This window comes from Penaeus chinensis, chromosome 12 (assembly GCF_019202785.1).
Source record: "Penaeus chinensis breed Huanghai No. 1 chromosome 12, ASM1920278v2, whole genome shotgun sequence".
NCBI lineage: Eukaryota > Metazoa > Arthropoda > Malacostraca > Decapoda > Penaeidae > Penaeus > Penaeus chinensis.
Window position 1 is genome coordinate 15,653,958 of NC_061830.1, and position 12,876 is coordinate 15,666,833.

The 12,876-nt window shown below is 37.8% G+C and overlaps 1 protein-coding gene across 1 annotated transcript; it reads left to right on the forward strand.

Annotated features, from left to right (window-relative positions):
- The first annotated feature begins 552 nt into the window (after positions 1–552).
- On the forward strand, positions 553–10,638 carry LOC125030971 (cell wall protein DAN4-like). Its single transcript, XM_047621390.1, has 7 exons — positions 553–1,216; positions 1,922–1,972; positions 3,093–3,156; positions 4,045–4,161; positions 6,358–6,424; positions 6,698–6,767; positions 10,322–10,638. The coding sequence occupies exons 1-7, from the start codon at positions 553–555 to the stop codon at positions 10,636–10,638; spliced, it is 1,350 nt and encodes a 449-aa protein (XP_047477346.1).
- Positions 10,639–12,876: the final 2,238 nt, after the last annotated feature.

A 12,876-nucleotide genomic window follows, 5' to 3' on the forward strand; every position in this document is an offset into this window, starting at 1 on the left:
CTGAACCTCTAATTGCGACAGAGAAGACAGCTGAACCTACACCTGCAACAAAGAAGATAACTGCATCAACAGTCACAAGTGAACCTACAACCTTAAGAGAGACAACAGCTAAAACAGTTACAGAGGGAATATCTAAACTTACAGCTACAAGTAACCCTGCAATTTGATTTTACAGAGACCGAGAAAACAAATTCAGTAACTACAATTGAAGCTACAACCCCAACACAAAGCTTTCTTCAAGCAACTAGTACAACCAAACTTACACCCTCGACAATAAAGGAAACAGAATCAGTAGCAACAACTGGACCCACAACCTCGAAAGAGAACATGAGTACATCAACAACTATAAATGAACGAACAAGTTCAAGAGATGATACAACAGAATTAATAACTACAATTGAAAATACAACCTCAAATGAGAGGAAAACTGATTTTACAGCTGCAGATGAAAGTACACAGCTAACAGAATCAACGATTACACCTGCAACTTTAACCTCGACAGACATGATTATTAAATCTACAAGCAGCACTGAACACAGAACATCTTGATTAATGGCTACAACAGCACCTACCATCTCATCACAGATGACTACTGAATCTATAGTTACAACTGAACCTACAACTTCTATAAAAGGGACAACAGCTATAATTTTGCCTACAAGATCAACGGAAAAAAATATGGAGTCAACAGCTACAACTGATTTTACAAGCAGTGATGAACGCATGACCCCAACAGAGGAGAAAACAAAACCAACAGCTGGAATTGAACATACAGACTTGACAGAGAGGACAACTGAATTTAATACATTTACAACTAAAACCAAAGCGTCAACAGAAAGAACCACTTCAGCAACAGGTTCGCTCGAGCTATCAAGCTCGATAGAGAAATCAGGCTTACCAACAGCTACAGCTGAACTTATAGCTTTGACAACATTTACAACAGAATCACCATCTACAATAGATTCAACATTTACAACAGAGTCAACATTTACAACAGTATCAACACCTATAACAGAATCACCGTCTACAACTGAATCACTATCTACAACAGAATCAACATCAAGAAAATCAACATCTATAATACAATCACAATCTACAAGAGAATCAATATCTACTACTGAATCAGTATCTACAACAGAATCAACATCTACAACCGAATTAACAATAAAACTAGTAGACACAACGTCGACAGGAGATATTACTACACAAACAAAGAGTAAGTGATATTCGTTAGTGTCCAACCACCTTAGGTATTGCATGCAGTAACATAAATATTTTAGTGATTCTGATTCTACAAAAATATGTATCCATCTACTCTTTCTTTCACTCTAAGTCTACATTTATGCATACTTACGTACACCCACACAGACACCAACTACTCAATCTACATTTACAGCTGAACCTAAGGCCTTTTTTTTAGCATCTCGAAATCCTTAACACTTTTATACATTGTTTCAAGTTGTATCTCGGTCGCTACAAAACACACTATCATCGAAGTTTGTTCTGACATACAAAATTTTGCGAAAAGGAAAAGTTACTCTAGAAAATCTATAAAAAAAACAACAACATAATATGCTGTGTGGAAGCTTGTAATAAAATAGAAAAAGTACCTAATTACTCTGCAACTTTTATTGTTTATATAAGGATGTGGAAACTTCAAGAGTATTTCTCAGATTCATTCAAAATATTTTTTTCTTATTACATACATTGCTGTTCATATAAAAAGTGGAAGCTGCATAAGGTTTATCATCTCATCGTATCCACTGCGAGTGAGCTTCATATCCAAATCAGACAACTAGGTAATTTAATTGATCACAGATATTCACAGGATTTATTGATTCAATTATATCAACAAATCGAGATAAACAGCATTTTCTTTAAGATTTTTGAGCCTGTATAAACGTATATCATGATTTTGAAGAGATTCACCTCACCGAAATCAATACCACATTATATGAATCGGAGTTAACTTGTACTTGTTATACTGCTAAAAATGCACAGAAACATTTTATGCAACTTTTTAATAAAGAGTAATATCCAGAAACTTACGATGTGATGCGTTATTAATGAAAATATGAATCTCTATCTGAAAAATATTGCGCTCTGATTCGGAGAAGGCATCTATAGCGTCAACGTAAACAATTAAAGCTCAAATGAAGAATATATGAATCTGCAACAATTATTAAACCTACAACTTTGGCGGAGAAGATAACAAAATCAACAATATCAGTACCTGCAATATCACCAGGAGAAATAAGTACGCAAGCTGAAAGTAGTTTATATATCCTAAAAGTGATATCGATAAGTCGTAGAACATTAACAGTAATTACAATAACTGATTAATGGGTCTCTGCCTGTTTATTATGTCTATATCAACCTCTTTGGTCCTCTATTCGGGTTAGATGGGTGGTTTGATCAAGGCCCAAGTCAATCGGCTGGTCAAATATGGCCAGGGTCAAGCAGGCACTGTCCGGTCGGTAGCGCACAGGTCCCGCAACTACAATCATTATTGTAATAGTGACTGCGTATATTTCCTCACTACACCTGTGGCTGTTGGAAAAATTTGAGCCCCAACTATAGCTTTCCCTCGTTGGACTCCATGGTGGGTGGGTGGGGTGAGGAAATGCAGATTTATAATTTGTATGATTTCTGCAAATTTACAAAAAACTCTCTCCCTAATGACCTTTGCAATCCCCTGGCCAATCCCTCTGGAACATCACACATTGTCACTCTGGAACCTTACCAGATTCCAAAGGGCAATAATGGGAATTGTAATGGTTCCCAAGCTCCCTAACCAGGTAAGAAGGAGAAAAGTCCTCCTCAATCCATTAAGGAAATCTTACCTGGTAAATATCAAGGTGTATCATATAGTAAATACCTAGTAGTGAAGACCATTGACGGTGTAGCTATCATGGATCTTGATAGTTTTGAAGTACATCGGAAGATAGTTGAGGTATGTCAACGTGATCCTCGCATCACCCCACAGCGAGATGGTAGCCTGATAGTTGAGGTTTCGTCACCAGACAAGAGTGACCGTCTGCGTGCAATATGCGACATTCCTGGGGCTCAAGTTCCATGTTCTCCTCACAAAGCCCTCAACCAGTGTAAGGGAATTGTCTTTTCCCGAGACCTGATGAGATATTCTAAGGAGAAACTGTAAGAAGAACTAAAGAATTTTAATGTATTGGCAGTAAAACGTTTTAAGAAGAAATTTGATGGTTTGGAACAGTCGACACCAGCTCTTGTTCTAACTTTTGAATCGTTAGTCCTACCTGAATTGGTTAAATTGGCATGGTACCACCTCAAGGTAAAGCCATATGTGCCCAACCCTATCCGGTGCTTCCACTGCCAGGGTTATGGGCATGGAGCCAACACTTGCCGTTTTAAGGAAAATGGACAACCAAGAGTGTGTGTGAAATGTGGTACAACAGGTCATCAAGGAGATGATAACAGTACAGGTCCAATATGCTGTTACCACTGCAAAGATTATGAAGCTTCTAAGCAATGTAAAAGGTACAAGTTTGATTAAGAAGTATTGATAATAAGGAGTTAGGAGAAAGTTAGTTTTGCAGAAGCAAAGCGTTGTGCCCGTGTGCTGTTTGCACAGCTAGGTAAGTCCAATGCCACAGTACTAGCTCAAACTCCTTCCTGACATCCCTTACCCTCCAATACTTCTAACACCACACACTCTGCCACTACCTGTACACCTCAGTCCGCAAATGCTGAAACTGACTCTGGTGAGTTGTAGCACTAGAAACGGAGTAGGAGTGAAGGATCTATTGAGGAGACTCCTCCTAAAGTAAGGTCTTTGGAGCCATCAGTTAAGGCTCCAGAGGCCTCAACAGAGACAGCTTCAGCTGCCACCACATCCACAGGGGCCTCTGCTGCTAGGCAGAATCCCCCTGAATTAAAGGCTCAGGTACGCCCTTTGCACAGGCAGAGAAATCCTGAGCCTGTTCAAAAGACTCTTCATAGAGTTGGGTCTCTGGAGCCACCAGGCAGGGCTCCTGAGGCCACCACATCCACAGGGGCCTTCGCTGCTAGACAGAATGCTCCTGAACCCAAGGCTAAGGTCCGTCCTTTGCCAAAGCAAAGAAATTCTGATCCTGTCCAAAGGAAGCCTGTTGAAACTAGTTTCACAGTTAAACAACTCATCAAAGGGTACTCCCAAGATGCTGGAAAAGGACAGCCTAAAGGTGTGGGGCGGGCCTGGATACCCTAATCCAATGGAATTTTCAGGGAATTTATGCAAAATGGGAAGAACTGCAACATCTGATAGCTTCAAGTAATCCAGTTTGTATATGCCTACAAGACATTATGACCAGGGAAAATCGTCCAATTTCCCTGAGAGGATTCCAAATTCAAGCCCATTATGGAACCTTTGATATTGGACCTCATGGAGAAGTAACAGTGATGGTACGTCAGGATATTCCCTTCCAGGCCATCCACCTGCAGATGACACTGTAGGTGAAGGCTGTGAGAATAGGCTTGACACGACCTTCAGTGTTGCATCCATCTACCTCCCTCCACATAATCTCAACATAGATGATTTGGAAGATTTACTTGGGCAGTTGCCTCATCCATTTCTATTCTTGGGAGACTTCAATGGTAGGCATCACCTCTTGGGAGACACTTTGTGCAACACTCGAGGAAGGGCCTTGTAGTCCTTGTTCTCAAGAGTAGATGCAGTTTTACTTAACAGTGATGCACCCACACATTTCCAAATTCAAACTGGAACATTTTCCAATATTGACCTGTCAATTGGTTCACCTGATTCACAGTTGAATTTCACTTGGCAGGTCACGGAAGACCACTTTCCAATACTTTTGAAGGAGGTGAATGGTATTCCAGCCAATGGAATGCAGAGATGGTGACTTGAACATGCAGACTGGAATCTTCTTAGATCAACTGCAGTATTGCAAGGATCTGTGAATGATTTCCAGTGTGTTCAGGATGCTGTTAACCACTTCACACCACGAAGTCACCTTGCAGCAGAAGCATCAATTCCCAGAAGTAGCGGGCAGTACCGCCGACCTCCGGTACCATGGTGGTCTGATGAATGGCAACAAGCTGTCAGAGCAAGAAAAGCTGCATTAAGGCAGTTGAAACGATGCCCAAGCAATGTAACCTTGATCCAGTACAAAAAGGCCTGAGCCAAGGCCAGGTGAGTGCTAAAGGAGGCTAGGCGAACATCGTGGAGGCAGTATGTCTCCTTGATTAACTCTGGGACCCCCTTATCATGGGTATGGGACAAGGTGCGTAAGATCGCTGGAAAGAGCACATCCTTATCGCCACCTGCTCTGAAAATAGATGGCATAATCTTCACAGACAAAACAGATGTTGCAAATGAGCAGGCAAAATCCATGGCAGAGATCTTCTCTGGAGCATCTTACGCTGCCCAATTCTCCACTGTCGTTCTTCAGTAGCACTGCAGCAGAACTTCCATACAACTTGCCATTTTTGCGCCAGGAGATGGACTCTGCTTTGCAGTTCTGCCGTAAGAAAGTGACGATATTCCATACCAAATGATATCTCACTTACCGGAGAGCTCCCAAACATTCCTCTTGGATCTAATCAATAGGATCTATAGGGAGGGCACAATGCCATCCACATGGAAAGAAGCTATAATCATTCCTGTCCCTAAACCTCGCAAGGATGCTTCTATACTAGGGAATTATAGACCAATTTCTCTAACCAGCTGCATCTGCAAGTTGATGGAGAAAATGGTAAACTTCAGGTTGACATGGTTGCTAGAAAAGGAAAACGTGCTGACCCCATATCAATATGGGTTTAGAAAACTGAGATCGACCACAGATGCACTTGTAAGGATGCAATACAGAATTCCTTCACACAGCGACGTCATATGTTAGCAGTGTTCTTTGACCTTGAAAAGGCTTATGATACTACTTGGAAGCATGGCATACTCATGAAGGTGTATGACATTGATTTAAGAGGAGCATTGCCTACCTTCATACAAAGCTTCCTTGCTAACAGGAAGTTTAGAGTGAGGGTGGGAAACAGCTTCTCTAACCTGGAAGATCAGCTGGAAAGGGTCCCACAAGGGAGCGTCTTAAGTGTGACCCTGTTTGCCATTGCTTTAAATGACATCGTAAAGGTCATTCTAAGTACTGTCTCATGTAGTCTGTTTGTGGATGACTTTACACTGTATTGCTCAGGAGGAAGCTTACAGGATGTGTAAGGTTACATGCAGACTGCAATAAATCAGGTTGTGCAATGGGCAACATACCATGGCTTCAAATTTTCTCCAAGCATGACCATGGCTATGCATTTCCACAAACGAGGAAATTTCCGTCCTTCCCTCTATTTAGGAGCAAACCCACTGTATTTTGTCCAAAGGGTGAAGCACGTGGGTCTAATTTTTGTCTCAAGGCCTACATGGGTGCCTCACATTAAAAAGTTAAAGGTGAAGGCTACAAAAGCGCTTAGTATTTTGCGGGTTCTTTCACACCTATCTTGGGGTGCAGACCGCGCAACGCTTCTGCGGCTTTACCGAGCACTTATTCGTTGTAAACTTGACAATGGATGTGAGGCTTATTAATCTGCAACTCCCACTGTTCTCTGGATGTTGGAATTGATTCATAATGAAGCTCTGAGAATCTGTATAGGGGCTTTCAGGTCTTTACCTGTGGAGTCACTGTATGCTGAGAGTAGAGAACCACCTCTTTCATTACTCCAGGACTACATGAACCTGATTTACTTCACGAGACTACAAAGGTTCAACCCCTTTGAGGATAGCCGATCCTATGGTAGGAGAATGAGGAATCTTGTGGAAGATCTTAATTTAAATCTCACAAAGGTTCTGGCTGTTGGAACTTCCCAGGTCCCCCTTGGACTAATCAAGTCCAGCTGGATTTGGCCGGAATTGGGAAAGGGGAGAGATCCAAAGCAGAAATTAGAAAGATATTTCTTTAACACACTTCTAAGAACCAAGGATCATATCCAAAATATACAGATGGTTCGAAATCTGAAAATGGTGTGGGCTTTACAGCAGTGAGCAGAAGGAAGACTGGATCTGGCAGTCTCTCTCGATCATCCTCGATTTTCACTGCAGAGTTACATGCCATCCTTGCACCAGTCAAGATGACTAGAGATCTTAGATCAAGATCAAGAGCTTAAACTCATCACATCCAGTGGTGAGGGAGGTTCAAGATTGGCTTGCACTGATGTCAGCACGTAAAAAGATAACTATCTTTTGGGTGCCAGCACATGTTGGTATCAGTGGGAATGAACGAGCTGATCAGAAGGCCAAGGCAGCTGCCAATCAGCTCTCAGATGCTCGTTTTCCTCTCCCACACACTGATTTGAAACCCGGCATCAGGAGTAGTCTTCGTGATAAATGGACGGAACAATGGAGGCATACCTCTAGAAATAAACTGCGAGAGATTAGAGATGACCTTGGCAGTTGGGTTACCAGCATTCATCCCAACCGACAAGAAGTTTTATTAATAAGGCTGAGAATCAAGACTGACTCATGGGCCGACGATTGCTAAAAGTGAAGCACGCTGTGAGGAATGCCATGAGCCATTAACGGTCGCACATGTAATGGAAAGATGTGCTACATTCTCAGACCAAAGAGGAAGGTACTTGTCTCCGCCATATACACTGAAAAATGTATTGGGAGAGGATTGTGACATAGAAAGTCTTATTAGTTTCCTTAGGGAAAATGATATTTTCAATGAAATGTAATTATGCATAATGTTTATGCAATAGTTTTTAGACATTTAGAGCATAATGTTTATGCTTAGATTTTTTAATATAATATTTATTGTTATTTATGACATTTATTGATAGATTTTTAATTTTTAATATTTCAGTCTAACAAGGTGTTCGCCGCTTATGACCTTAGCTGTTGACGCGACAGATAATTTTAAATAATCAATCAATCAATCTCTCTCTCTCTGTATGTATATATATATATATATATATATATATATATACATACATACACACGTGTGTGTTACACACACATGCATATAAACACACGTATACATATGTATATTTTATTCTACCTTTAGGAAAAATAATTGCGCTTACATGAACGTTAACAGTAATTACAATAACTGATTAATGTGTCTCTGCCTGTTAAGTCTGACGCATACACGGTCTCTCTCTCTCTCTCTCTCTCTCTCTCTCTCTCTATATATATATATATATATATATATATATATATATACGTGTGTGTCACACGCACATGCATATAAACACGTATGTATACACATACATATGATTTATTCTACCTTTAGGAAAAATAATTGTTCTTACATAATACAGAAGTTTGTAATGTAATGGTGTTCACAGTATATATATCTAAACAGATAGATAACTAAACAAATAGCGAGAACTAGATATTCGTAGTGTCTTATTTCAAGTGATACGTGTATAAAAAGTCAAATATTTTTGGGCAATAATCTTCACACATGGAGCCATTAAAATTATACTTTTGCCTATATAGCCATTTTTGATTGGCCATTATAGGAAATTATATTGTTTGCCATGTGAATCAAGCTGTTGATTATCATTAATATAACTGGATTTTACGTCAATGAAGCCCTTTAAACTTGAGCCAAATACTTTTTTACGTATATATCCTATAGTAAACAAAATCTACTTCCACATTGTTGATGTTAAGTACATGCTATTTTCTTTAGTCAAAATATGAAAGTCAAATACTCTTATTCAAGAATTCATTGCAATGGTAATTTTCTGAAATACCCCAAACTATCCAAAAAGGTTTTCCTTACTTATACATGACAAATCTGAGTAATGAATAAAACTTCTTGCGGAGTTTTAAAGCACCATAATATCCTACAGCAGGTCAGATACACACTTGAATTAACACCACCTCCATAATTCCCATCAACCATCTTCACAAAATGTCATTGCAACGGTTGTCAGTCTATCTCTCTCTATATATATTGTATTCATAGAGAATATACATATATATATATATATATATATATTGTATATATATACATTATATACACAAACACACACACATACATGTATATATGTATATACACACATATATTTGAAACCTTGGTACACACCCATATTTCAAAATATCTAAGTTTATTTATGTTAATTATATATATATATATATATATATATATATATATATATATATATATGTATAACACCAGTGCCTGCAATATATATATATATATATATATATATGTATATATGTATATATAAACAAGTACCTAGACCGGGTAATGTGACGTAATTAATTCCTTTGTCTATTTAAAGAAACGGCAACAGCGTCAACCGCAGCTCCATTCACTTCTACACCAACAGGTGAGAAAGAGGTTTTCCAATTGGTATGTATGTATACTTAACAGATTTGACATTGAACGTATAACTGTTAATCTCATAGTGTTGCAATGGTTATGGCTAAAAGATACTACAAAGTAAAAAAAAAAAAAAAAATTCAATATATGAGAGGTTGATAGCGTCCCAGGATGTAGGTTTATTACATTTTCAGTTCTTCCTTAATTGGAATGTAATTAACATGCATCTTGGCGACTATTGTTAACCGATTTCCATAATATTATGTTGAATAGATTTTTTTTTATTTTTTTATTTTTAAAGAGCTACCGAGTAAGTATAGATACCTCTGTGTGTGCATTTGTATATATGCATAAATATGTTTGTATATATAGATACACATATAAATACACACATTTATATATACATATAGTATATATTTATATATATATACATATAGATATACAGATATATGGAGAAGAATATATACGTACATACATATATGTGTAGTGCACACACACACACACACACACACACACACACACACACACACACACACACACACACACACACACACACACAGAAAATTAAATATATTATTATCGTGTAATTTTACAAGTTTAACGTTGAAGGTTTCGGAAGACGAAAAGACAGGTTTCGTATTACACAAAACTTGCCTAAGGACAAGTGAAAATAGCTACATCACTTGAATAATATTCTTCGTCCACCGTTAGTCCTGATAATTATAACGAACTTCCGAAAGGTCTGATTCACATTTTACACTGCCTACTGACAACTGTAGCATTAATTGTACTTTTTAAAAAACTGTAATGGTCGGTGGAATTATATATATATGGAGAAAATATATACGTACATACATATATGTGTAGTGCACACACACACACACACACACACACACGTGTGTGTGTATGTGTGTGTGAGAGAACAGAATCAACGACTTAACCTGAAACTACAACCTCGACAGACTAACAGGGTAAATAAATCACAAGCAGCACTGAACACAGATCTCCAACAGAGACAACAACTGGATCCATGGCTGCAACTTCTCATACCCTCTCATCAGGATTGACTACTGAATCTATAATTACAACTGAAGCTACAACTTCGATAAAAGGGACATCTATAATTTCACCTACAAGCACAACAAGAAAAACTGTAGAATCAACAGCTACAACTGAATTTACAGTTGATGAACGTATGACCCCAACAAAGGAGAAAACAAAATCAACAGCTGGAATTGAACATACAGACTCGACAGAGAGGAAAACTGAATTTACATTTACAACTGAAACGAAAGCGTCGACTGAAAGAACGACTTCAACGACAGGTTAACCCGAGCTATCAAGCTCGACTGAGAAAATAGGTGTAACTAAATCTACAGCTGAATTTACAACTTTACCAAAGAGGGTAACAAAATCAACATCTACAACATAATTAACATCTACAACAGAATTAACATCTCTAACATAATCAACATATGCAACTGAATCAGTATCTACAACAGAAACATCTACAGCAGAATTAACAATAAAATCCATAGGCATATCGACAAGAAAAAATACAACAAAGCAAAAAGTAAGTAATATTCGTTCCAGTATCCAACTGCAATAGCCATTGCATACAGTATCACAAATATTATATATATATATATATATATATATATATATATATAACCTACATTTCTGCATACGTACATATACATTCCAAAAAGTGAATCTACATTTACAACTGAATCTACTGCGTCAAAGGAAATAACTGAAACGAAAGAAATACCAAGTGAGTTTGTAGCAACCACTGAACCTACAACTGTGGCGGAGAAGATAACAGAATCGACCGTAACACCAGTACCTGCATTGTCAACAGGAGAAATAACTACGCACGCAGAAAATAATGTAACTTATTTGTATTATATATCTTAAAATCAATATTTATAAATCGAAGAAGGTTAGTAGTAATTACTTATAGTAACACAAGTAATGGATCTCTATTTGTTTATTTTCTATCTATATAATGTGTGTATGTGTGTTTATATATATATATATATATATATATATATATATATATATATATATATATATGTGCATGTGTGTGGAATGCAGATAATTATATTCTGTCTTCTACATCAGTGGTTCTTAACCTGGGTGGCTTCAATATGTTCCAAAGGGGGCACGAGCACTTGGAAAAAGTGATTTCTCTAATTATTATTGGAAAGTTTAATTATAATGCGACTAATTCATACTCATAAAAAGACTAAACTACTTATAATTTTCTTCAAAATCTGGAAGGAAATTTTATTTACAGATGCAAGGGAGGGAAGGACAATTTCCTAAAGAGGGACGTGGTACTTAAAAGGTAAAGAACCACTGTTCTACATTATCTGTCTTACTTTAGGCAATCAAAATCCTAGAACGGTAACCGCTTCCATGTTCCAGAAATTCCTTATAGCACGTGTACAAATACAGGCCATAGAGACAGTCAGCTCTTTATAATAAAAAAAAAAAAAAAAAAAAAAAAAAAACAATCAATGGTTTTACTGATGACGGATAACAGATTCATGCTAAATACCGTTCTAGTACTTGTATGTCTTCCCGATATTCTGGTGTATATGCTTATTTCTTACATTACGTTATATAGATAACCAAATTCCGTACAGTGACTTAATATATCATATTAAATATCCTACGGATATTTATATATATAAGGAATCATATATATATATATATGAACACACATTTTCATGTATTTATATACAGATACCTATATGCGTATATGTATGTGTGTGTGTGTGTGTGTGTGTGTGTGTGTGTGTGTGTGTGTGTGTGTGTGTGTTTGTATTTGTGTAAATATCATCATCATCAAGGGGCTAACGCCGACGGGGGCGCATGTCAGCATTCACCCTTCGCTTCCAGCCACGAGGGTTCCTCATGGCGAGTCTCGAGGCAGGCCTTTGACCCATCTCTAACTCCTCGCGACAGGTTTTACCGAGCTGCCCAAGCCATGACCTCTCAATGGCCTACTCCACCCAAGATTGTCTCGCAGAGAGACAACCTGATGGGTCATCCACAGGGAAACGAGCTAGATGCCCATAAACCCTGAGCTGGCGATCCCGGATTATGCCGTCGGTTGGACACATGGTCCTGCTAATTGTACCCCATGATCTGGCTTGAGACTTGTTACAAAATGCATCAAGACGAGACTCCAAGGCACTGGATAGCGTCTAGGTTTCGCTTCCACATACCAAACTGGCAGTATCAAGGCCTTAAAGACACACAAATTGGTCTTTCTGCATAGGAACCGACATCTCCAAATGCTCTTGTTGATCAAGTTCATGGTTCCAGCTGTCCTTGTGTGCTTGTGTGCTTGTGTGGTTGTCCGTGGGCATTTGAGTAAGGATACATATACATGTACATATATCTATACATATATATGTATAGATATATATATACATATATATTTATATATACACATATATATATACCTATATAGAAATATACATATATGCATATGTATATATTTATATATGTATATGATATATATGTAATATATATATATATATATATATTTGATATA

Coding starts and splice junctions, on each gene's coding strand:
- LOC125030971 (XM_047621390.1), top strand. CDS start 553: ATGGCTACAACAGCACCTACCATCTCATCACAGATGACTACTGAATCT. Junction 4,162..6,357: donor GTTAAACAACTCATCAAAGG/GTACTCCCAAGA, acceptor TTTTGTCCAAAG/GGTGAAGCACGTGGGTCTAA. Junction 6,425..6,697: donor CTCACATTAAAAAGTTAAAG/GTGAAGGCTACA, acceptor TCATTACTCCAG/GACTACATGAACCTGATTTA.